The sequence below is a fragment of the Desmodus rotundus genome, chromosome 10, assembly GCF_022682495.2.
Source record: "Desmodus rotundus isolate HL8 chromosome 10, HLdesRot8A.1, whole genome shotgun sequence".
NCBI classification, from domain to species: Eukaryota; Metazoa; Chordata; class Mammalia; order Chiroptera; family Phyllostomidae; genus Desmodus; species Desmodus rotundus.
Window position 1 is genome coordinate 42,685,714 of NC_071396.1, and position 26,958 is coordinate 42,712,671.

Here is a 26,958-nt window from a genome sequence, read left to right on the forward strand (position 1 = left end):
ACCACCAACCTAGAATTCTTTATCCACAACAAAAGCTCCTAAAATTTATATAGAAATACAAAAGAGAAAAAAAGAAAAGAAATACAAAAGACTTTGAATATGCACACCAATCTTGAGAAAGAACAAAGTTGAAGGTGTCATGCCCCCTGGTGTCCAACTATATTACAAAGCTATAATAATGAAAACGGTATGGCACAGGCACAAAACAGACACATGCATCAATGGAACACAATAGCCCAGAAATAAATCCTCACTCATATAGTCAATTAATGACAAAGGAGGCAAGGATATACAATGGAGAAATGAGAGTTTCTTCAACAAGTAGTGTTAGAAAAACTAGACAGATACCGCAAAAAACTGAAATTAAACCATTCTCTTACAGCATGTGTGTGTGTGTGGGGGGGGTAGAGACACAAAAATATAAACTCAAAATAGATTAAACACTTAAATGTAAGACATGAAACAATTAAAATCCTGAATAAATTATAGGAATTGAACTCTTTGACATCACTCTTGACAATATTTTTGTGGACATATCTCCTTGGACAAAGGCAACCAAAATGAAAATAAGCAAATGGAATGACATCAAACTAAAAAGCTTCTGCAGAGTAAACCATCAACAACATGAAAAGACAACCTACCAAACAGAAGAAGATATTCGCAAATGGTATGTCCAACAAGGGGTTAATATCCAAACTCTATAAGGAACTTATACAACTCAATAACAAAAAAATAAGCAATATGATAAAAAATGGGCAGAGAACATGAAGAGACATTTCTCCAAAGAATACATACAGATGGCCAACAGACATATGAAAAGATGCTCAACATCACTATCATTGGAGAAATGCAAATTAAAACCACAATGAAATACCACTTCACACCTGTCAGAAGGGCTATCATCAATAAATCAACAAATAACATGAGTTGACAAAAAGGTGCATCATTGGTGGGAATGCAGATTGGTGCACACACTGTGGAAAGGTGTGTGAAGATTCCTCAAAAACTTAAAAATAGAGTCACCTTATGACCCAGCAATTCCATTTCTGGGGGCCAGACAGCGCAGCCTTGGGGACCAGGTGAAGGGAGCAGGTGTTCCCCATGGGGCCACAGGAAGAGCAGTCAAAAACACAGTTCAAGTCAGAGGTCCACTTTTAAGTACTCTTTCAGGATGCAGAAGTGAGAAAATGAACTGTCTGCATGTAAAAAGTGACTGCGGGGAGACAGGTCATTTCTCAGGTCTAGGCAGGAAGGAGTGGAGGCTTGGAGGGGCGGCAACAGGGAGTGTGTCTGAGAGGAGCTGCGAACACAACCTGACACTGGTGAGCCCCTGAGGTCCCACCCTCCCCAACCAGCCTGCTCCCACCATTGCAGGTAGCGGTAACTCCATTCTTCCTGTCCCTCAACACACAGCCTTTGTGTCTTTGCTAATCCTCCTCACATCCCAACCGAGACTGCCAGCAAATTCTGTCTGTTTTCCCTTCCAAACAAACCCAGAATTGGAGCACTTTGACACCTGGCACCTGGACGGCGACCTCTGGAAGAAACCACTTCATTCCGAAACCACTCAGAATGTGCTCTGGTCACCGCAGCCAGATTTACATCGGGAACATGGTTGTTTGGTCTGGGACAATGAAGCATGTCACTGAGCTCAAGGAGAATTTGGCTCTTGTTTTGTCACTTACCCTCCTCCCTGGAGGGATCATGAGGTTCCATGGCCAGGTGGACACTCAGACTGAATCTGACCACATTCACCTCCCGTTTGAACCGCTTCCACTAGGAATTCTATTTCTGGTCTTGGGAGGGGCCCTGCCCCATCCCAGCAGTGCTCACTCACAGGTTTTCTTTGTCGGCTCAGCGTCTCCTCCAGACCACGGAGTCAGAAGGGCCTCCTGCGGACCTCACTGCAGAGGCGTCCTGAGCTGCTGTGTGAATCAACCAGACACAGACCAGCTGGCTGCCTGCTTTTCTCACAGCCCAGTCTCCACACCCTCTCCACACGCCTCCGCCACACAAGTTAGCGGGCATTTGCTGTCGGTGTGGGAGGAAAGGGGGGCACTGATCAGAACCCACTACATTCCAGGCACTGGGGACCAAAGAAAGGCTGCTTCCAAGGAGTGCCAAGCTACAGAGAGACAGCTGGAAACAACCACAGCTCAGTAGGCGAGGCCCAGGACAGGTGAAGTGAGGGAACAGGCAGAGGGTGGAGCTTGGGAGGTCCCCACAGCAGGCAGCACTGGAGCCTGGTCTTCACCCTTTAGGGTGGCGCTTCAGAATCAATCACCCAAGGGCTTGTGAGAAATGCAGGTCCACGAGCCCCACTGCAGACACTCTGAATCAGGTGGAGCCCCGAAACCCGAATGGTCTCGGGGAAACACTGACTCAGGTGGGCTTACCTTAGGAGCCTGGACAACACTGCTGCACAGTAGGGGAGCAATCGACTGATGGTCTTTACCACTGCCTCGGAAGCTCTGCAGCCCCAGGACCCCTCCTAGTGCCTGGGGGGAGGGACTGGAGAGGGCGTGTGCAAGGACTATAGATGGGGACAAACAACTGAGGCCAAAGGGCAGCCAAGTGTGACGGAGGCCCCAAGATGACTGTAAAAAGAGGACACCATCCTGGATGCTCTCCAAGAGTGAGGGACTCAGTGAGTGACACCTGTTCTCTCCATCACTTCCCTAGAGCAGATGAATTCTTCCCTCACCTTCCAGTCCTGGGACCCAGCAGCCCGAGAGCCGGATCTGTCAGCCCTCCACATCAATGCCCCAGTGCAGCCTGCCTCGCCCTGAGCCCCTGCCAGCGGCTGCTCTTTCAGCTACAAGAAGGACAAGCAGAAGATGGTCCTGGGGATTAGGGCTAAGGGCTTTTGTCCCCACTAACCTGCATGGAGTTTCAGAACAACAAGCAGAAAAATCTCAGGGGATCCCCCACCACCAGATGAGGTCAGAATCTTACCCATGTCAAACTCCAGAACTGACTCAGTCCCCCTCCCTTGATTTCTCTGAGAAAACCACTTGGGAAAGGATGCTCAGCAGTGGGGAGGTGAGATAAAGGCCTCAGTCCAAGATGCCAGTGAGAGGTGCTGAGGGGGAGGCATGGGGCCAGCTTCCCAGAGGGGACAGGCCTGAGCCAGGAAGGAATACAGGGTCTCCAGGTGTAGGTGGCTGGTGGGAAAGTGGCTTCCTGAGCTGACTCCTGGAGTATTAAATCAGAACCTCTGGAGGTAAAAGCCCACGTGCACTCCGTCAAAAGGCAACCTTTGTGACTTACACACCGTCAACCTGAAGAGACCCACACAAAGGCCCAGAGAGTCCTCCTGGCCTTTCTCAAGTTCTGTTGACGGTGTGCTGGGGACAGCTGCTGGGTAGCTCTCTGCTGCACCGAGCGAACCAGCCTGGGGCCATCTCTACATGCTGAAGTTGGAGGGGTGGGAAGAGGTCTTTGCAAGCAAGGGTTCCAAATTTTAGCTGCCTCTTGGAATTATGTGGGTGTCTTTAAAAGCCTCCGGGACCCCACAAAAACCAACCACACTGTAAATCCTCAGCTGGGACACTGATTAAAGTGTTAAAGGCTTGCAGGTGACTAATGGGCAGCCCAGGAGGAACCTGGGCCCCAAAGCAGGGCCTGAACCCCTTTGTACCATAAACTTCTCAGAATGTTGGTAAAAGCACAAATACATAGAAAATACAAAGGAACCATTATATTAACATACAGTAATCAAAAACTAAAACAAATGTATTAGGTGGGCCAATTTTCCATGTTAAAGATGATCTAACAACAGTAATTTCAACCAGATATTACACCGTACTTATTACACAGTAAATAACAAGCTATAGCAGTGGGCCTAGTAAATGATGTGATTTCAAAGACGTGATAAGCATAAACAATATTTCACGGTGTCCCCAGCAGCGGCAATGTCATTTCAATAGAATCCTTAACAGCTGGAATTTCTATTGGTGATTTGTTGCTTCCATTCCTGACATCCAGAGGGCACCGCCACCTGCTGGCGTTTGTTAGGAGTGCAAACCCTCGGGTCCCACCCCACAGGGGCTGCACCTCTGTCCTTCCCTCAGACCCGCAGCCAGCTCCACCCCCTCCCCATCTCAAGGAGAATCCTTTTCATTCTGTGAGAAGAATTCAGTGGAAAGGTATCTCATGCTAAAAATCAATAACATATCAATAACATCAAAAACATATCTTGTTTTATTGCTTACAATCTCTTTCATCTTTACTGGCCATTTCTATTTCTTCCACGAACTGGGAAGGTCAGGCATTTTGTCTGTATTTCTGTGGAAGTGTATGTCTCTAGCAGCTCTCTTTGTAATCAATCTCTGTCTTTTGGTCGAAAGTTGACAGTATTTACTACTCTGTCATTTATCTCTTTGTTTTATACATGAATATCCTTATAAACAGATATTATATGCACATATCAATCTTTGAGATTTCTTTCTTTGTTATTAAGTTTAGGAAGATTTCTGCCCCCTGTCAGCTAATGGTAAACATACACCTCATTTTACTTGCTTACTTTCAACTCTGTATTCTTTATTCTGGAGAATGGTGTGTAAAGAGGTCTGTTGATTTTCTCTATAGTAAATGATTGTTTTAACATTCATTGTGCCGAGAAATTCTGGGGAACAGAGCAGCAGCTTCTAACAACTGGCAACGGGCCTGTCGCCATCAGCCAGCTGGCCTTCCATGAACAGAAGCAACTTCACAGAACAGCAGCCACAGAGGGGGCAATATGATACTGGGATGAAGCAAGGAAAAAACAAGCTACTGCATATTTTGTCTGAGCCCAGACAAAAGCAAGGTCACTGTGTCCATCACAAAACTCCAAGCATCACCCTCCTGACCAATGTGAGTGATGGCCACCTGTCACCAGTTAGAGCTCCAGCCTGCTTGCCTGGGTGGGACTTCCTACGATTCCCGGTCACAGAGCCATTCTGCTTCCCAACAGCAGGCAATGCACAGCCACCTCCCGCTTCCTTCAACACTCCTAAGTGTCACTAATCAGAGTCCCAGTAAGTCCCACACACCACCCTCTTGCTGAGTTGCCCCACAGCGTCCCCACGTGAGTTCTTCCTCACTGCAGTGAGCAATGCACCCACCTTGTTCAATTACTGGTGGCCTTTGGGTGGTGGGGGTGCAGGGGGTGGGACAGTGCTTTCCTACTATATACAGACCCTCTGTAGTCCTGGTTCCATTTCTAGTCTTTCAGGATGTTTTCAGTTATAATCTATTCTAACCCAGGTGTCATACTTGATTCAACATCTGTTCAACAACAACCACTCAGAGTTGCTCTTCTTTATCAGGGGCTGGGCTGGGTAACTGGGCTACGACTCTAAGAGAGGCAACAGAATTCGCTGATGAAAAACTTCAGAATTGTGACATGTAAAAGGGACGTGGAGAAGAGCATGAGAGACCTACTTCCTAAAACTTTCTCTCCCAAAAGTGAAGGTCACTTTTATACCCACCCTCTAGGGTACACCATTCTCCTCCCCGCACCCCCACACACATCCCAACAAAACCCACTAACACCTGGGAGGGAAGAAGGCAAGGACTACCTGATGCTCTGACTATCCCAGGGCCCTGCTCACCTAGGAACAGCTAGAATAAAATGTTCCCCCAAATTACTCCACCAGGTCAAGCCCTACTGATAGAGGAACTCAAGAGTTAAAGATTTTAGGGGCTTCTGGGTAGATGGAGGCGTAGGTAGACTTGCTTCACCTCTTGCATGACCATCAGAAAGAACACAACTAACTGAAAAATGAAAAACACCCAGAACCACCATAAAATCATCCAGAAAAACACCCAGAACTGTATGGAAGTCTGACAACCAAGGATTTAAAGAAGCTACATTCATCCAGACAGGTAGGAGGGGCTGAAACTGGGAGTCCCGGTGGAGAGGACTCCATGTGGCAGTGAGCAGGAGCAGAGAGGCGGAGGGTGGGCAGGAGCCGTCAGAACAGGTGGCCCCAAATTCACCTGCGGTGGATAAAACTCATGGAGACACCTTGTGAACGAGCCAGCCAAGCCCCAGGCCAGACCTGGCAGCACTGGGAAAAGGAAAGCCTCATAAATTCTGGCTGTCAACCCAGTGCGGACTGGGGCAATGGAAAAAACTACCGGTTTCTCAGGAGAGCCTGGAATGCATGCAAACCCACCCACCCTGGAAAACACAACCAGGACAGTAGTCAGAAGGGGTGCCAGTCACACTCAGGAAGTGGATGAAGTGACTCGAAACGGGCGAGGACCATGCAAGTACCCAGAAGTCAGCCAGCAGTGTCATTGTCCCCTCTTCCATCCCTCCCTCACACAGGGAGACACAGGTTGCCACAGTGGGCAAATACCCAAGGCTCCACCCCACGAGACCTAACAGGGCCACTAAAAGGAAATCAAAGAGGCTCTACCTAGTACACAGACAAGGGAGCCTACCAACATCAGGAGACAAAGAAATGTGGCCCAAATGAAGGAACAGAAAAGACCGCCAGAAAAAGAACTAAGCAAAGTGGAGATGACCAACCTATCAGATGCTGAGTTCAAAATGCGGGCAATCAGGATGCTCAAAGATCTGACTAAGTACAGCAAAACATAAGGGAAGAAATGAAGACTCTATAAGGTAATAAAGAAAAGTCCACAGTAAACCAACAGGAAAGGGAAGGGAGCTGGGATTCAAATCAATGATGTGGAAAATAAGGAAGAAATAAACAGTCAACCAGGACAAAATGAAGAAAGAAGAATTCAAAAACCATGAGGAGAGTTTAAGAAGACTCTCGGACATCTCCAAAAGGGCCAACATCTGAATCACAGGGGGTCCAGAAGAAGAGGAAGAGCAAGAAATTGAAAACTTATTTGAAAAAGTAATGAAAGAAAACTTCCCTAATTGGGTGACAAAAATAGACATGTAAGTTCAGGAAGCTCACAGAATTCCAAACAAATTGACCAAGTTGGACCCAAAGAGGACCACACCAACATACACCATAATTAAAATGCCAATGGTTAAAGATAAAGAGAGAATCTTAAAAGCAGCAAGAGAAATACAGAGGGTTCCCTACAAAGGAGTTCCCATAAGACTGTCAGCTAATTACTCAAAAGAAACTTTGTAGGCTAGAAGGGAGTGACAAGGAGTATTCAAATTGATGAAAAGCAAGGACCTACAACCTAGATTACTCCAACCACAAAGCTATCATTTATCGTTGAAGGACACATAAAGTGCTTCCCAGATAAGGTAAAGCTAAAGGAGTTCCTCATCACCGAGCCCTTATTATATGAAATGTTAAAGGGACTAACTTAGGAAAAAGAAGAACAAAACAACAAATATTAAGATGACAACAAACTCACAACTATCAACAACTGAATTTAAAAAATGCAAAAAACTAGAACAGGAACAGAGCTACAGAAATGGAGATCACATGGAGGGTTATCAACAGGGAGGAGGAGGAGAGAGGATGGAGGAAAAGGTACAGGGAATAAGAAGCATAACTGGTAGGTACAAAACAGACAGGGAGATGTTCAGAATTGTATAGTAATGGAGAAGCCAAAGAACTTGTGTCCGACCCATGGACATGAACTAAGGTGGGGGAATGACAGTGGGAGGGGGTGCATAGGGCAGAGGGGAATAAAGGGGAGAACAAAATGGGACGACTGTACTAACAAAATCAATAAAATATATTTAAAAATCATGAAGTATGATCTTTTCAATGTATTGCTGGATTTGTTTGGCTAATATTTTCTTGAGGTTTCTGCATCTATGTATATCAGGGATATAGGCCTACAATTTTCTTTTATTTTTTTTTCAATTTTAAAGCAGTGACTGTTTATTAACGGACCAGATTACAAAAATGAGCATGGTAGACACCATAGTTCATCCTTCTAATAAGCCTGTTGATCTAGTCCTCCCTCTTATTAGCTGTATTTTACATCCCCGTGACTATTTTGTAACTACCAATCTGTACTTCTTCATCCCTTCCAAACTGGTCCTCATTAAACCAAGTGCTGAGATTAGTAGGTTTGGGGGCAGAGGGGACTGAGAAGTAGAGCCCAATGTCACGCTCAGGAAAACCCTGGGAGAGGCTTTGGAGGCAGAACCCAAAAGAGCTTCCATTTTCCACCAGGGTTCTTCTGGCTTTTCCAGGACATACTCAGCCCAGGTTCGGATGCCTGCCACTTGAAAGCCAGTAATCAAGAGATAAGGGGGCCCTGGCTGGTACACCTGTGGTTAGAGTGTCATCCCAATATGCTGGGGTTGCAGGATCAATCCCCTGTCAGAGCACATAAAAAAGGCAATCAGTGAATAGGACTTGGTAGGTGGGGCATCATGCTGCAAGGTGAGAGAGCGCTGGTTCAATTCCTGGTCTGGGCACATGCGTGGCTGGTGAGTTTGGTCCCCAGTCGGCATGTACAGTAGGCAACAACTCACTGTTTCTCTCTCACATCAATGTTTCTCTCCCTTTCTTTCTCACTCGCTTGCTTTCTCTATAAAATCAATAAGCAAGTAAGCAACCAAAAACAACAAAAAAAAGAGGCTTTGAAATTTCACTGGGTCTCTTTGGACTCATCATGTAAGGGAACCAAAAGGAAGAGAAGAGAGCAGCTCTTCTGGAGTGGGGTGGGGAATTGATATGATCACCAAGGGGAAATTGTTCATGTAACAGGGGATTCTGCGAGTGTTCCCGTGCCTAAGAGAAAAGAAAATGGAAATGTGTGGCCACCAACCAAGGGCAATATACCCCTTTTGGAATAAAGATTTAGACTACAGCCACAGCTAATCATCCCGAACAATGAGGTTCTAGCAGAGGGCAAAGGGAACAGGGAATGGGAAGTAGAAGAAGGAAGTTATAAACATCAAGTATGGCATCGTGATCCATTGGTGTGCGTGTGTACGTGTGAGTGTCTGTGCACGTAAGCTAACTTGTTCTTCCCTGTCATCCTTCCTTTTCTCCCTGACACCCTGAGTGTGGGTGGGGCTACACTCAGAGATGAGGTGTAAGTAACATCATTGCCCACACATGGATACCGTGAACAAGAAGGTGCCATCAGTACAAAGAATGGTGACATGTGGTTATGCTGCTGCCGCCCTGCATGGAAGTTCAAATACAGATAAAATGATGCATCTGCTGAACAGCCAAAGGGGTGGACGGTGTCGTTTTTAGGCTGTCCCCTCAGCTCCAAGCCCACACGTCTTCACTGCAGTTGAGATGCGGGGCCTGCTTTGCCACCAAGGTTAGGAGGAGCATCTGCCAACAAGGCACAGAAGTGGACAGTACGCTGAGAAGAGGGGAGAGAAACTCTTTCTTGACTTCCCACTTTTCCACCAAAATCATTTCAGACATGTTCTTCACTCTGGCTGTTGGTTCCACTTTGCAGATTTTGTCTTCACTCTCCTGACGCCAGTCTCCTCCCGTCCTTCAGAGGAGCAAGCCCTGGCTGACCAGCACCTGTTCCTCAGCCATCTGGGGACAGACAGTGACCTCTGAAACCCTGCATTACCGAACCAACCACACAGCACCCACTAGTAACACGTCTGACACCCATCTCTGCAGGCCCCTCATCTTCCTCTGGGCTCTGGACAACCCACAGTGAGTCAGGGCTGGGCAACCTTCTCAGTGGCCTGGGCGACCCTCACAGACACCCCTCTGAGGGACCAGCTGGTCCGTGTCTCCTCCTTTGACACTTGGGCACAAGACTCCAGGTTTTACTGACCTGAACCCCTCCCTTCACATTCCCAGGCCTAGAAATAGCTTCGTCCTGCAGGTCTTTTTCTCTGCAATCCTTACTGTTCTTGTGCTATTTCAGTTCTCAGACATACAGTTAGCATCTCTTTACATTATCTTTTCTCTGTTAAAATATTTGACGTGGTGTTTTCTTGACTGGGTTCTGAGTGACAGACATAGGTTTTAAAATAATGGCTCAAATTCTGTCTTTACTTCTGTTGTAATCCTCATCCTCCAAGCAGAACACTATGTAGAACTTGAAGTGCTGAGTGAATCACAGCTGTTACAGCAAATTTGGCATGTGAACACACACAGCGCTTCAAAAATGTTTTGTGTATTTATCTCATTTGATGCTTCCTCTTCCACTCATTTAACGAGGTTTTCACTGAGCAACTTCTTAGGCACAGGGCCAGGTACTGATAATATGCAAATAAGAAGACATTTCCCCTGCAGAGGTTCTTATAAATAGAGGGATATATTTTTATTTTGTAGAAAAAGCTTTATAAAGAGTCCACTGAGTCCTAGGAGAAAGCTAGGACCTACCCAGGAAGAATTATAATTTCTGCCATCTAGAATTCTGATATCCATGATTATTAGGCTGCATCATCAATTCAATAATATACAAGTGTGTACAGGAACCAGGATAGTGCCCCACACTTTGTAAGCACTCAATAAAACAGTCACCAAAAAGAACAGTTGAGACATAGAGTGAATCCACTTCAAGGACTCTATGAATGGGGACCAGCGACAAGAGCAATGCGTTGCTTCCCATGAGTTGTTAGAGGTCCATGTAGTGATCCCTAGGTGTGTGCTGGTGAGGTTGGACAGGTGGCATTGTTCCCGTTCATTGATAAGGAAGCAGACACTAACAAGATGTGAATGACTTGCCAACATCGTGTAACCAAGATGTGGTGGCACCAGGCACAGGATGCCCTAGCTGTTCAGTGTTGGCTGCCACCCCTGCAAAAGTCTAGCCCCTTCTTCAGGGCCCCCATCATATCCCGGTTCCTTAAGCTATAAATGAGGGGGTTCAGCATAGGGGTAAAGACGGTGTAGAAGATAGAGACCACCTTGTCATGACTGGGGATCCGGTAACGCCCAGGCCTCAGGTAGATGAACATGGCTGCCCCATAGAAGAGGGAGACAGCTGTCAATTGGGAGGAACAGGTGGCCAGGGCCCTTTTACCAGCCCGAGCAGAGCGCATATGGAGCACAGTCCCCAGGATGCGAACGTAGGAGGCCACGATGATGGAGAAGGGAAGGAGCAGCATGAACACACAGCAAGCAAAGAGCAGGGTTTCAAAAAGGCTTGTGTCTACACAGGCCAGCTTCAATAAAGCTGGCACCTCACAAAAGAAATGGTCCACAACCCTTGAGCCACAGTAGGGGAAGGTCATCACTACCACCATCTGCATGAAACCATCTGTCATACCAAAGGCCCAGGAACTACCAGCAATCTGGAGACAGACCCTGTGATTCATGCGGGTGGAATAGTGCAGTGGGTGGCTAATGGCCACGTAACGGTCATAAGCCATGAGCCCCAACAAAAGCCCCTCTGATCCAACGAGAGAGACAAAAAGGCCGACTTGTATGCCACAGCCCACAAAGGAGATGGTCTTCCTGCCAGACAGGAAGCTGGCCACCATCTTTGGCACACTGGTACAGACAAACATGAGATCCATGAGGGAGAGCTGACTGAGGAAGAAGTACATGGGTGTGTGCAGTCGAGGGTCTATGCCGATGAGGATGAGGAGGAGGACGTTTCCACACAGGGCCACTGAGAACCCCACCATGACCACGGAGAAGAGAGCAAGGTCAGCTGGGCTGTGGGAGAAGATGCCCAGGAGGATGAAGTCATCTGTGGATGACTCATTCAACCACATCCCCATGGCTCTGTTGTTCACAGTCATCCTGAGAATTTGGACAAAGAAATCATGAACTAAGTGATATACTTTATTTATCTCTGAATTCTTCTTCTTTCAGCTATATGTTTGGTAACCTACCAGAGCTCAACAACATTTGCTGTGGAACATACAGGTGGATGGTCTTTCATATCCCCATGGTACAGATGGTAGGATCTTTGTTAGCTCATAGGGCTGGACCATATATCTATACCTGCATGTTTCCATAAGAAAACAATAGAAAGTGAATTATTTTGTGTGCACAGGACCATTAAACAATCCTCTTTCAGCAGGCAAAATATTGGCTTTCCCATAAGACACTGACATTTGTTAGCAAAGATTCTGTGGATGCATTCAACTGTCTCTAACAAGACTAGAACCATTTCATGCCCAAGAGATAATTTATATGGCTTAAAATCCCAAATAATGTATTATTATATGGGTTAATAAAATGAGTTTATATGGGTAGGTAATAGAGACAGAAGATGTTCTTTATTTTGCTCAGGCCAAATAAATCAAAATCGTTTTAATTCCTCTATGTCATTTATTCCCGATATCCAAACCATGAGCAAAGCCTCTTAACTTGACATTCAGACTATCTCAGAACCCATCTAACCCTTATAATCCTAACGCAACTGCCCTGGTGAAAGATACAGTCCTTCCTCCACTGGATTGTTTAGGGTTCTACTCAGATCCTGGCTGCTATCCGTGGAATCTCTTGAGTCTATTCTCATAGCAGTTCAAATGCTTCTGCGAAAATATAAGTCATATGATATAACTCTCTTAATGAAGGGTATGTCAGTGACTACCAAAAATCTTCCAAATAAAGCCCAAATCCTATGAGGCCTTAAATCTCTCTCCCTCTCTCTTCCCCTCACCCCCACCACCAACACACACCCTGGTGCCAGTACCTCTGGCCTCATCTCCTACCATGACCCCTTCACTCACTGTGCTTCTATTAATTCCTCAGACAACCTGGCCTCACCCTCACCTTTGGCCCTTGTCTTCTCTTTGTCTTTCCCCCAATTTCTATCTCTCACCTGCTTTAGAACTTTACTTCAATGCCAACCTCTTTAGAGATGTCTTCTGTGAAAGACACATGACACATATATACAAATGTCTTTGCACTCTCAAGCCCAAGCCCTTTCCTGCTTTTTCTCCTGAGTTTGTGCACCATTTAACACACATATGCTCACATTTTTGACGTGTATTGTCTGTGTCATCCACCGGAACAGAGAAGCACCATTTACTTTCACCACGACACTGGCAGCCCCTGGAGTGTTGCCTGCCTCACGGGGCACCCTCAGCACAGAGGGGCTGACTGAAGGGGACCATGCACGATGGGGAGACATGCAGTTGCTACTTCCGTTTGCTGAGAGCAGGGGACTCCCCTTCCTTGCAGGAGACCTTGCTCTCGACTCCACTTTTCTAGTTTGCTGCTGTCTTCCTTCCTCTGAGGGACAGTAACTCATGGAGTATGAAATATCTTTATGTATTTACTAAAAACAAGGACTTCTCCACATATGGATGACAATAGTATTAAGGGGACTATAATGGCAGGTCTATGCATTCACCTAGGACACACTACAGCGTGTGTCTTTGGCACCTCTCCTGTCACCCACTAATCCCAGTGTCAGAATCCCCAGCAGTCACTTCCTCCAACATGCATTCAACCATGGTCCCTTAACTGCTGCCTATCCCATCTGGCTACACCATCACCACTGTCCCTGGATGATGGAGACTGTCCCTAGCTAGACTTCCATCCCCATCTCCCCCTTGCCTCCACCCCAGTTGTTTGCACACAGCACCAGAGTGAACCATTGTCATGAGAATAAGAGACAACATACTTCAAAAGGAGGCAAGGCTTTCCTCTGGCTGACTCCCCATTCCCTGGACCAGGCTCACTCTGCTCGCCCTGGAGTTCATTTCCTGCTGGTCTTACCTGCCTCCTGCCTTTCCTCCCACCCAGCAGGCAGATGCCAGCCTCTGGGGCCCAGATTCTCTCAGCTTCTTCATGGAAGGCTCTTCACTGATTGCTCCACTCTGTTGCCTCGCCTGCTCCTCACTCCCCCCCCCCCCCGGGTCGTTTCTCAACACCTATTTAGACTTGAAATCCTTCTTCTCTCCCCACTCCTCCCTGCCTTGCATTTCTCAGAGCACTCAACAAATTGACCGTGCTACATTTTATGTTCATGGATTTGTTTCTGCTTTTCCTACTAGAACCCATGTCGCCTGATGTCACTTTTGCTCCTGGGAAGATCCCTTGTTCACAAAACAGTGACAGCTTATGTGATGTTCTCATTAGATATTGTGGAATCATTCACTGTGCATACAAAACTACTCAAGAAGCTATTCTAGCATCTGACACGCTTGTATTTTCTCCTCTCTGACTTCATTCCTTTAGGCTGCGTGTTTAATGAGTGGCTTTCTTGTTCTTCCTAGAATTGACACCATACAAGAACCTCCCTTGTCTCTACAATATTCTTTCTGGAACGAGGTGACTCTATTACCCATGTCAGTCCTCCCTCTCCCCGCCTTCACCTCTCCACATCCGTCCTCGGTCTTCCTGCTTTCAACCTTCCTTCATCCACCACAGAGACCCCAGTCCAGACAAAGGGAAGGAGAAATGGAAAGACTCAGTGAAACATTAAGGGAAGAAAAAGAAAGAAGTAGATCAAAGGAAGAGGACCACAAAAAAGTGAGAAGACACTTAACACTAGAAAGCACATACACAAGACCGCCAAAGAAACGCTGAAGATGCCAGACATCAGGAGGAAGAAGAAATGGTAATAAGTGAATAGAAATTAAGACACAAAGCAGAAATCAGTAACAGGAATTGTAAGGAAGGGACACGAGGGGTGATGGGAAAACAACGCACACTTACCTCAGGCCAGGTTCTCTGGAGAAAAAGTGACTCCACAGCTACCCTGTGCAGGAGTTTCTGGGATGAACATCACTCCATCGTCCCTCACTCACTGGGTCAGAGGGGACACAGGGGACAGGGAGACACTTCTCCAGCTCTGACCTCCCTCCTAAGCCCCTCACTTCTCATCCTCCCTGTGACTCTCTAGCTCAGTGGGGTTCAGACATTCAACAGTGTCTTCTCAGCAAAAGGGGGACAGAGAGAATGAGGACTTAGTCAAGGGGATGGTGGTGGGCAGATGGGCTCAGAGCCAGCACCCACAGAACCCTTGCGCCCACGGTGCCTGTCCACCTGACACAGGCTGCCTCTCAGCTAGGCTTGCAGACCTGTCTCCCACTGCCCATTAAGGTACTTCACACAGAGCTGCAGTGAGGAAGGTAAAGCTGTCCCCCAATTCCCAGGAGAGCCCTCAGACTTCAGCCCTGAAGCAGGAGCTCCCAAGATTACAATTAAAGACACTTCAAAAGGAACCTTGGAGACAGAACCAGAAGCAGGCCCCGTGGAGATCATGTGAGGAAACCTGGTCAGGGAGGGCCACAGGGCATCCAGCGCACAGGAAGGGGGAAAGTTTCTGGGGGCTCTACCTCCACATAGAATCCATGCCTCTCCAGTCACGCCAAGGGCCCTCATGGGGTCTCCACCTGTGACTGGCCCAGGTGGCTCTCCACACTCCACAGTCCACACCTGTTCTTCATCTGCCCTGCAGGTCAGCTCACACCTGCTGAAGGTCTAGGATACACAGAGCACTGGGTGAGATGTTGTGCTGTGTTCCAAGTGGGGCCTGGACACAGCCCTGGCTCCCAGGAGTTCATGACCCAGTGGGAGGGAAACAGAGCACCCGTCTTCACAAGAGTCAGATGGCAGCATGGGAGCTGGGTGTCCTTCACATGCTGTCTGGTGCTTCTCTGTGATCAGCGCCCTGCCCGGTGTGCTGTGGTCTTCAGTTTTATGCCTGTTGGCCCAGTGTGACCATAAATAGCAAACTCTTCACTCTCTACACTGCCCCAGCCTGCACGGTAAATTTAATGGCCACTTTACATTTGCCTTTACGTCCTATAAAGCTGGGTGATCTTTTCATTAGCCAATGTCTTTCCAATTCACTTGCAAGTTGGCTATTTCATCAGTTTCATTTGTTTCTTCTACGTCTTTAGTTACTAGGTTCCTTTGTTATAACATTTTCTCTGTGTGTTTACCTCTCTCTGTGCTTCTGCTTCCAGCTACTAACTGGAGGCAAGGAATACGCAGAGGCCACCAAGAGGAAGAGGCAGGAAGACCAGGGAGCAGAGAGAGTGGGAGTGAAATGGTCACCTAGCAAACGCGTTTTAGGCACATTTGCTTTTGAGGACTGGACCTAGCCCATTTACCCCTCTTCTTTCTCTTCATTCTTCTCCTCTTCTCCCCCTTATGCACCTGCTGTTTCCCCACATCCATACTTTTGCTCAGGCCATTTTTCCCCCCATTGGAAATCACTTTGTCTACTTCCTATGTTCCTCTTCAGTCACTGCTAATTCTTCAGGACTCCGATGAAGTCCATCTTCTTTCAAACTTCCCAAAGCACTCGATCCACACTGACATCCACGTCCTGGGAATCCCTGAAGCCTCACTGTCTGCACCTTGCACAGCACAGTCTTACTGCTCCGTGACGGCTCCTATATTACAATTGATTGTACCGAACAGCCTGAAGGTGGTTATATACAAACGAAAAAACACCTCTATTTTTCTAAAAATCACTGTTTTTAAATATGATGTCTCAATTCTTATTTTAAAGATTTTATGTAAAGAGGGGAATGGAGGGAGGTGGAGAGGGCAAGAAACATCAGTGTGTGGTTGCCTCTCATGCACCCCCTACTGGGGACCTGGCCCACAATCCAGGCATTTGCCCTGACTGGGAATCAAACAGGCAACCCTTTGGTTCGCAGGCCAGCACTGAATCCACTGAAGCACACCAGCCAGGGGTGATCCCTCATTACTTTCTACACTTTTCATGACACCTCGTGCACAGGAAAGAGTTGAGCAGTAAGACTAATGTTCATTTAGCTATTCGAAAATCCTACATGGAAAATCTAGACTTCCATCCCGTATCCAAGTCAGTGTTTCTCTCCTTGATCTGGCCTACATCAAGACTAACTAGGGTCTTGGAGGTCCACTGCAGGAAAGAGAGAAGACTCTGTTAATGATAATTGTTGCTTATCTTTAAAATTCTAAGGAATGTAAAAATAGTCTTTGAAATGTCTATTTTTCTGAAGTCTGAACTGATCCTTTCTCTCTTACTTTAAAAGCTACTTTGTACATATAGAGGCATTCCCTTTTACTTTAATTTATAAGTACTTTTTTAAAAAAACACAACTTTTAAATGCCTAAGGGCATTCAAATTACTCCCCAAAATTTGAAACCCTATATGAAAGCAGTAACTATCATGTAAATGTCCACAAGATGTCACTATTAATACTTTTAGAAATTCTTTTTAATTGTTTATCCTAATGTTAATTTTAATTTCCTTATATTTTAGGGAAACACACGAAAGTATGTACTGATTAAGATATATGATTCTTGAAGTTTGTTTCCAAATAATTCAGAGATGGGGGACACAAGGAGAAACAGGTAGGAGAGTAGATGAAACAATATTGGAAATGAGTTAATAATAGTCAAAACTAGGCAATGGGTGCATGGAAGCTGATTATACTTTCTCATTTCACTTCACATATATGTCTCAAAAATCTAAAAGCTCACCCTAGGTGATTTGAGTAAACTACAATATATCCACCTGGTAAAGTACTATACAACTGTAAGAAGGAACATAAAGTATTTCTATCTGCTAGGCTGGAGTGACCTTCAGAATACAACACTGAATGCAAACCAGTGCCCACAATATGCCATCTCTCATGGAAGAAAGGGGGATAATGATGTACAGATTTGTATATAATTCAAAATCAAACAGGGAACAGATCACCAAAAATGAATAAATATGTTACATACAGGAGGAGAGAAGTACTGTAGAGATGAGACAGAGATAGAAACTAGGAGTTTTTTAATATGCCGCCTTTTATAGATTACACTTGGGCAAATGTTTCACCAATTAAAATGAAAATTCAATAAAAAGGAAAATTAGAGCCATCAAGGGCTAGTTTTTATCAGAACAACTTTTACAATGAGAAAAATTACAGAAGTTGAGTAGAATCTAAGAAAACAAAATTTTTTGAAAGCATTATAAAAATACTAACAGAACCATGACTCAAGGCCAAGATCCCAGGGAGAAGGGACATGTTTTGAGATGACTTGGACATTCTATGGTGTCTTTCCTTTCAGGACTTGTACTGATTCATCAGTGGCACAAGACATAATGGCCAGAGACCTGAGCAGAGCTTTTGGGAATCTCCTGGATCTGGGAGACAAAAAATTGAAGTTTAGAGCCCTCAAAACATTCCAGGGTTTCAGCAAGGACCCCAGAGAGACTGTACCCTAAGAATAACTGATTAACGAGATCATAATCAACTTCTCATAAACACTGAACCCAACTTCAGCTTCGCACTCATCAGTCACAGGCTGGGTTTATGTAATTTGCTGCCAGTTTGGCTGCATGACCAAAGGAAAAGTAAATCATCTCTGCAGGAAAAGGTTATCACTCAGAGCTTTAGATTTGCTTTATAATTTGTAATTGCAGTGTCTTCTAGTCAAGGAAAAATGACCATGCATTCCAGGAACAGGATAAAATGACCAAAAATCAGGAGAGAAGGAAAAGAAACAAACACAAAATAGACCCAGATACTGATATTACCATTCATGAACTTTAAAATATCTATTATTGTGGACTTCCGGCCAAGATGGAAGTGTAGGTATACACTTCACCTCCTCACACAACCAAAAGAAGAACAACAAATTCAAGAACAAAAAATAACCAGAACTGCCAGAAAATCGAATTGTTTGGAAGTCCGACAACCAAGGAGAGAAAGAAGAAACATTCATCCAGACGAGTCGGAGGGGCGGAGAGGTGCAGCCAGGGAGGAGAGGACTCATGGCAAGGTGGAGGCTGGAGGATTGGGTGAGCCAGACACCAGCTGGTGGAGCAGGTGGTCCCACATTTGTGTGCAGATAAAGTGGGAGAAATAACTGGGGAGCAAGACAGACCTCTCAACCCAGGCTTCCATAGCAGGGGAAATAAAGTCTCAAAACCCTGGACTGAAAAAACCTGTAGTGGTTGAGGTGGCAGGACAAACTCCCAGCCTCACAGGAGAGTTCACTGAAGAGACGCACAGGGTCCTGGAACATACAGAAACCACTCACCCGGGAATCAGAGGCTTACCTACAAAGGGGCTCCCATCAGACTATCAGCTGTTTTCTCAAAAGAAACCTTACAGGCAAGAAGGGGCTGGAAACAAGTATCCCAAGTCATGAAAGGCAAGGACCTCCATCCAAGATTACTCTATCCAGCAAAGCTATCATTTAGAATGGAGGGGCAGGTAAAGTGCTTCCCAAATAAGGTCAAATTAAAGGAGTTCATCATCACCAAGCCATTACTCTATGAAATGTTAAATGTTAATGTTACTTATCTAAGAAAAAGAGGAAGATCTAAAATACGAGCAGTAAAATGATGAGAAACTCACAACTACCAACAACCGAACTGAAAAAGAACAAAAATGAGAATGAACTGAGCAAACAACTAGAACAGGAGCAGATTCACAGAAATAGAGATCACACGGAGGGTTATGAGTGGAGAGAGGGAAGAGGGAGACGGGGGAAACGGTACAGGGAATAAGAAGCATGAATGGTAGGTACAAAATAGTCAAGAGGAGGTTAAGAATAGAATGAGAAATGGAGAAACCAAAGAACATATATGTACAACCTGTGGACATGAACTCAAGTGGGGAAATGATGGTGGGGGGGGGTACAAGGAAGAGGGGAAAAAAGAGGAGAGAAAAATGGGACAACTGTAATAGCATAATCACTAAAACATATTTTTAAAAAAGTCAAGGTGGGGGATGATTGAATGTGGAAGGTGGGGGTGTAGGTAGGGCAGGGGAGAGTAATGGGGGGAAAATTGGGACACCTGTAATTGAACAACAAGAAAAAAATGTTAAAAAATAAAATAAAACATCTATTATTACTATGCTGAAAATCAAAGAAAGCAAGGCAGATAATTTCATTAGAAATCTGTAATCTATGAAAATATCAAGTAAAATTTTTAAACTCTAAAAATAAGAACTTAATAAAAGGAATTAGTAACAGTTTAGACACAGATGAAGAGAGGAGGAGTGAATTCAGTCAATACACCTATTGGTCAGTAGAAAAATCAAGGTTGAAACACAGAGGGAAAAGAATGTAGAGTGTAAATATGGAAAAGTGAATAATAAATGTATGACCACAGTAAGGTGTAACTTAAATGCAACTGAAGTTCCAAAAGCGGAAGAGAAAATAGAATAGGGCAGAAGCAATATTTAAAGAAAATACTGGTGGAGAAATTTCCAAAAGTGATGAAAGACATCAACCCACAGATTAAGAATCTGTATTAACCAAAACCAAGATGAATAAAAAATATCGATAGCTAAGTCTTGCTGGCTTCATATGATGAGTTTAAAAGAGTTCCTTCCTCTGAAATTTTTTGAGTAGTTTTAGAACAGGAGTATCAAACTCATTTTCACCAGGGGCTGCGTCAGCTTCACAATTGCCTTCAAACGGGCCAAATGTAATTTTAGGACTGCATAAATGTAACTACTCCTTAACAGTTAAGTGAGAGCTCAGCGCTGCTGCCAGGTAGAAAAAAGGTGCCAGGCCACATAAAACAAGGTGGAGGGCCGGATTCTGCCCACGGGCCTTGTGTTTGCCAACTGTGTTTTAGAAGAATGGGTATTTAAATCCTCTGTCAATACTTGGTAGAATTCACCTGTGAAGCTGTCTGGTCCTGGGCTTTTATTTGTTGGGTTTTGGGAGGGTTTTTTTGTATTACTGCTCCAGTGTATTTCTAGTAATTGGCCTGTTCAGATTTTCTGTTTCTTCTTGGTTCAGTCTTAGAAGTTATATGTTTCTAGACTCTTCTTGGTTGTCCAACTTACTGGCATATACATGTTCACAGCATTCTTTTTTTTCTTTTAAGATTTAATTTATTTAGAGAGAGTGGGAGGGAGGTAGAAAGAGAGGGAGAGAAGCATCGATGTGTGGTTTCCGGGACCTGACACACAACCCAAGCATGTGCCCGGACCAGAAATCAAACCAGTGACCCTTTGGTTCACAGGCCAGTGCTTAATCCACTGAGCTACACCAGCCAGGGCTCACAGTGTGCTTAAATGGTCTGTATTGCTATGGTGTTGGTTGCAATCTTCCTCTTTCATTTCTCATATTATTTCTTTGCGCTCTCTCTCTCTTCTGTCATTTTAACTTGATAAGCCTGGGTAGAGGTTTGTTAATTTTATTCATCCTTTTAAGAACAAGCCCTTGGTGGCATTCATCTTTTTACTGGCTTTTATTTTTGTCTCTTTTATTTATTTCCACTCTGATCTTTATTATGTCCTTCCTTCTACTACAGTGGGTTTTGTTTGTACTTCTTTTTCTAGTTCCTTTAGGTGCAAAATTAGATTGTTTATTTGGGATTTTTCCTGTTTGTAGAAGTAGGCTTGTATAGTTATGAGCTTCCCTCTTAGAACTGCTCCTGCTGCATCCCATAAATTTTGGCAACTTGGCTATCTTCCTCCGTCTCAAGGTAGTTCTTGATGTCCTCGATCCATTGGTTATTTAGGAGCATGTTGTTTAATCTTGACATATTTGAGAGGGTATTTTTCCCACTTTTCTTCCTGTTGTTGGTTTATGATTTTATGGCATTATGATCAGAAAATATGCTTGATATAATTCAATCATCTTGAGTTTATTGAGGTGCATATTATGGCCTAACAAGTAGCCTATCCTGAAAAATGTTCTATGTGCACTTGAGAAAAATATGTACACTGCAGTTTGGGCTTGAAATGTTCTTTAAGTGTCTATTAAGTTGGGCTGGTGTAGTGCAGCATTTAAAGCCATTATTTCCTTATTAATTTTCATTCTGAATGATCTATGCATTGAGGTAAGTGGGGTATTAAAGTCCCCAGCCATTAGTGTGTTACTATTAATTTCCACCTTTATACCCATTAATATTTCCTTCATACCTTTGGGTGCTGCTATGTTGGGTTTGTAGATATATGCAATTGTTATATCCTCTTCTTGGGTTGATCCCTTTGACATTATATGATTTCCTTATTTGTATCTTTTTACATTATTTGTTTTAAAGTATATTTTGTCTGATAGGAGTATTGCTGCTCCAGCTTTCTTTTCATTCCTATTTGCATGTAATGTCTTTTTCCATCCCTTCACTTTCAGTCTGTGTATGTCTTTTGCTCTAAAATTGGTCTGTTATCAACAGAATACAGATAGGTCTTGTATTTTTGTATCCATTCTGTTCTGCTATTTCTTCTGAGTCAGGCATTATTCCATTTACATTTAAAGTAATTATTGACAGGTATTTGCTTATTAACATTTTGTTAATTGTTTTTGGTTCTTCTTCTGTGTCCCTTTTTTCTTCTCTCCATCTCTTTCTTTTGATTTTCCAGCTTTCTTGGTATTTGCCCAATTTTAATTTCCTCTCTTTGCTCATTCCCTCTTCTTCAGCTTCCTGGGTCTTCCCACCTCTCCTTGGATCCTTCCCCTCTCAGCTCTGTGATCTACTCTCTCCTGTGTGGGCACCAGCCTCCAGCGAAAGTCCCCAAGAGCGTGGCAGGCAAACACATGTCCTTGCTGTTGTGAAAATAGAATGAAAACCAGTCAAGGAAAACTAAAAAATTAGAAGGAAAAGATAAATTGGTTTTTGGCCATCTGGTTTCTAGTGAATATGTCATTTTGAAAATTGACCTGCTTCCACAGTAAAATGCCAAAATAGAGTGATTATAAAATTATGGTCCAATTTGGGACACTCTTGAGAGTGAAGGAAGTACTCTCCACCATTCCACAGGGAGAACAGACATAAGGCGTCTACATCACAGGACAGCCCCCAGCACACTGGGGAGGGTGCTGATCACAGAGAAGCACCAGACAGCATTTGAAGGACACCCAGCTCCCAAGGGGCCATCTGACTCTCGTGAAGGAGGGTGCTCTGTTTCCCTCCCCCTGAGTCATGAACTCCTGGGAGCCAGGTTGTGTCCAGGCCCCACTTGGAACACAGCACAACATCTCGCCCACTGCTCTGTGTATCCTGGGCATTCAGCAGGTATGGGCTGGCCTGTGGGACAGTAAAGAACAGGTGTGGACTGTGGAGTGTGGAGAGCCAACTGGGCCAGTCACAGGTTGAGAGCCCATGAGGGCCCTGGGGGTGACTGGGGAAGCTTGGAATGTGTCTGTGTGGGGGTAGAAACTTGTCCTCCTTCCTGTGCCCTGGCTACCCTGTGGCCCTCCACTGACCAGGTTTCCTCACATGGTCTCCACGGGGCTTGCTTCTGGTTCTGTCTCCAAGGTCCCTTTTGAAGTGTCTTTAATTGTAATCTTGGGAGCTCCTGCTTCAGGGCTGAAGCCTAAGGGCTCTCCTGGGAGGTGGTGGACAGCTTTACCTTTCTCACTGCAGCTCTGTGTGAAGTGCCTTAATGGGCAGTGGGAGACAGGTCTTTAAGCCCAGCTGAGAGGCAGCCTGTGCAGGTCGACAGGCACAGGCGGGTGCAAGAATTACATGGGTGCTGGCTCTCAGCCCATCTGCTCACCACCATTCTTGACTAAGTCCCTGTTCTCTCTCTCACCCTTTTGCTGAGAGGAGACTCTTGTGTGTCTGAGCCCCACTGAGTCAGAGAGTCACAGGGAGGATGAGAAGTGAGGGGCTGAGGAGGGAGATCAGAGCTGGAGAAGTGTCTCCCTGTCGCCTATGTCCCCTCTGACCCAGTGAGTGAGGGACGATGGAGTGATGTTCATCCCAGAAACTCCTCCACAGGGTAGCTGTGGAGTCACTTTTTCTCCAGAGAACCCAGCCTGAGGTAAGTGTGCATTGTTTTCCCATCACTCCTCTTGTCCCTTCCTTACAGTTCCTGTTACTGATTTCTGGTTTGTTTCTTCATTTCTATTCACTTATCAGCATTTCTTCTTCCTCCTGATGACTGCCTCTTTCAGCGTTTCTTTGGTGGGGTTGTGTATGTGCTTTCTAGTGTTATGTGTCTTCTCACTTGTTTTCTGGTCCTCTTCCATTGACCTACTGGTGCCTGTTTCTTTCCTTCACCTCTCATTGAGGAAAACCCTACCTCCTTCCCTTTTTCTGGACTGGGGGCTCTGTGGTGGAGTGAAGGAAGGTTTAAAGCAGGAAGACCAAGCCTGACAGAAAAAGTGACCATTTGAGATGCTAGAAAGATTTCCTTAGTTGTTTTGCATGTTACACTGAATTGTTCCACAGTATCCACAGCATATGTCATATATATGGGCACTGTCCTAAGAGCTATGATCCCACTGTGGGCACAAGTGGCATCAGGGAACATAGGTCCTACTTGAGAAAGGAGAAGTAAAAAACCCCCATATAAATAAAACATAGCATGCCCAATTTCTCACGTGCCATGAGAAAGAAAAATTAGTAAAGGAATGGGAGGGAAGAAGGATTTCAAGTTGAAATAGGTTTTGAGGAAGCCTGGCTGAGGAAGTGCGCCACAGTGGATGCAATACTGTGAAGCTGATCAGGGAAGGAAGAGCCTCCTGTGGAGAGGGTGGAGTGGGTGTGAAGGCTCCCCAGGCTGGCCTCTGCCTTCTGGCAGGGGAAAGGAGTAGGAGGCAGGCAGTACCTGAGTCAAGAGAATACCAGGGAAAGCAGAATGAAAGGAGGTCTGGGTGAAGACAGAAGGCTTGTCAGAGCAGTCTGGCTTTGTTATTGAAGCATTGTGATTCTGATTTTTTTAATCCTCACTTGAGGATATGTGTTATTGATTTTAGAGAGGGAGGAAAGGGGGGAGAGAGACAGAATCATCAGTTGGTAGCCTCCTGTATGTGACCTGACCAGGCAGGGATCAAAGCCATAACTTAGGTATATACCCTGCCTTGAATCAAACCCACAACCTTTTGATGTACGGGATGATGCTCAGCTACCTGCACCACCCAGCCAGGGTTTGGCTTTTATGTTTGAGGACTTGGGTTCATGCTAGCACTACATGGCACATGGACTGGGGTTGGGGTAAGGGAGGAATTGGAGGGAAAGCTCAGTTAGCGACCGTTGCCACCATCCAGGGATGCAGTGATGACATTGTGACAGGGTGGGAACAGGCAGGAAAAAGAAGTCGTCAGGGGTGGATATACTTTGGAGGAAAAGCCAAAAGGAGTTTCTGATGGGATGTGAGAGAGAAGGAGAAGATTTGAGATGAACCACGTGTTGTATGCTGGCCAGCTGAACACATCTGCCCTTAATTAAACTTGGGAAAAGATTAGAAGAGGTGTTTGTCCAGGGAAAACCAAGGGCTGAAATTGGTCACTTTAAGTGGAACAAGGCCAGGAGCCATCCACGTGGAAAGCCTGAGTTCACAGTGAGTATAAGAGCATGCTTCAAGGCAGCCCTCCAGGCTAGGGAGAGAAATGCCATTCAGCAACCATATTTCATTGGAGTACAAGGGGGTAGCAGAGGAGAAGGGGTAGAGTGCATCCCTTTGAAGGTGCGTGTAGCCAGACGCCTCTGCACACAGCAGGTAAGAGAGCCCTCTGCACAGGAGGAGGAATTTCCACTGTGGGGTCTGGGAGTCTTGATTTGTTCAGTTGGTTGGTTGAGTCTTGATATGGCCAAGATGGTTGGAAGGCTGGAGGACCAGAGGGGCAGTTTGCTCCTGCAGACGGCCCCTCCCATCCCCTGCCCCAACCCTGCACCTGCATGTGATTGGTTGCAAGGACACAACTGCCTGGGCAGGAGCCTGCTTCCCCACTTGTGGGTCTGGGCAGGCTCATCCTAGTTTAGGAAACTCCCCTGGGTCTTCCCACAGAGAGCATGTTCTGTGGAGTCTGCTCGTTTCCACTTTCCAACAGAAAAGGGAGACATGAATACATGGACACAAAGGTTTTCTAGATGTGACTATCATTCATTTGTTGAGAACATTGTTCTCTTTTGTAAGTACCTGAAGATATTTCTTAGGCTGTCACTCTCGGTCCAACATAGAAAAGAGTCCAACATGAACTCCTATTTGGGTTATGATCAAGTTCTGCAATGAACAAGTCCAGGCCCTTTGAGCTCAGAAATTGAGGTTGCAGCTGCATGTCAATTAATGATTCATTATTCTATTTAGTCAACACATGTCCATGTAGGATCCTGGAGCATTTGAGAGAAGCTTTCCAAGACACCAGATCGGAAGTCAGAGGGAGCCGTGTAGGTAACTGGGGGAGGAACACACCATTGCAAGGGATGGGGAAAGATCCTAAGGTGCGATTGTCTGGCCTGCTCCTGTAACTGAGCACCCTGAGGGAGGAGACAGGTAGAAGCCCTTGTCCCAGCCCTGGGTGTGGGAAGGGCAGCCACGGCACTGGGTCAGTTGTGGTCTTGCATGGCTGGGGGGCCTTGTAAGGACTTGGCCTTGCCCTGAATGGGGTAGGAACCAATGGCATAGCTAGAGCACAAGAGTGACATCATCTGCCTTGAACTTGAGATGAGGCTAATCCTCCTGCTGCTGGGTGGAGAAGCAGGGAGCCCTGTTGAAGGTTGCTTGGACCTGTAACTGCACCCACGGTGAGCACTCTCAGGTCACTGAATGTGAGGCAGGAGGCCACAGGGAAAGGGATCACCTGGTGGAGGATAAGTTGGGGCCCCCTTCATGGCAGAAGCGGGTTTCAGCTGAGCCCCTGGGAGGCAATGGCATTATGACAATAGGAGTTTGGAGGAAGATGTGCTGGGAGAATGGAACAGCATGAGCAAAACCAAAAGGAAGTTGTGTTTGGCAAGCTGCAGAGGTCAGTTCAGGTGGCGTGGAGGGCTGACTTAGAGGAAGGGAGAGCGGACCATTCAGGACATCAGTCAGTTAGAGGTGGAGCTCTGCTCAGTTTTGAGCAGAGCAGTGACCCACAGAGAGACACTGTGAGGTGCCCACAGTGTGCGGTGCCCAAGGAGGTGCCCGGTCAGGGCCTTTGCGTGAATGCTGGCAAAACGGTACTGCTCTGAATACAGTGGCGACTCCCGGGATGAAAATAGAGGCTGTTGTAAGAAGCAAGAATCTCCATAGTGCACAAATCAGCAGGACCAGGACACTGTTTGATACAGAATGCAGGGAGTATCCAAGTGGGTCATTTTGAACTTGCATGGTTGAGACAGGAAAGTATGATTTAAAAAAAAAAGATGCAAATAGGATATATTACTTTTCTGGTAAATGCATGTAAGAATTGTTCTTTCCTGTTTGGGGTGTCAGGAAGACATGCAACTATACATATTCCTCAAGAAGTCGGTAATTTGGGGCTGGTTCTGGGCCTCGGGAGG

The 26,958-nt window shown here is 45.6% G+C and overlaps 1 protein-coding gene across 3 annotated transcripts in view; it reads right to left on the reverse strand.

Moving 5' to 3' along the window:
• Positions 1-10,177: 10,177 nt before the first annotated feature.
• LOC128779388 (olfactory receptor 2V1) overlaps positions 10,178-26,958 on the reverse strand; it is a 32,501-nt gene continuing 15,720 nt past the window's right edge. The window contains exons 1-3 of one of the 3 annotated variants that reach the window (XM_053912727.1): positions 14,499-14,866; positions 11,717-11,828; positions 10,178-11,624 (exon numbers count right to left, since the gene is read on the reverse strand). In XM_053912727.1, the coding sequence (XP_053768702.1) occupies positions 10,655-11,624; positions 11,717-11,766 (1,020 nt within the window). In that variant the 5' untranslated portion in view covers positions 11,767-11,828; positions 14,499-14,866 and the 3' untranslated portion in view covers positions 10,178-10,654. Of the gene's footprint in view, positions 11,625-11,716; positions 11,829-12,810; positions 13,095-14,498; positions 14,867-26,958 lie in introns of those variants that run through there. The other 2 variants (XM_053912729.2, XM_053912728.2) reach the window with 2 other exon arrangements.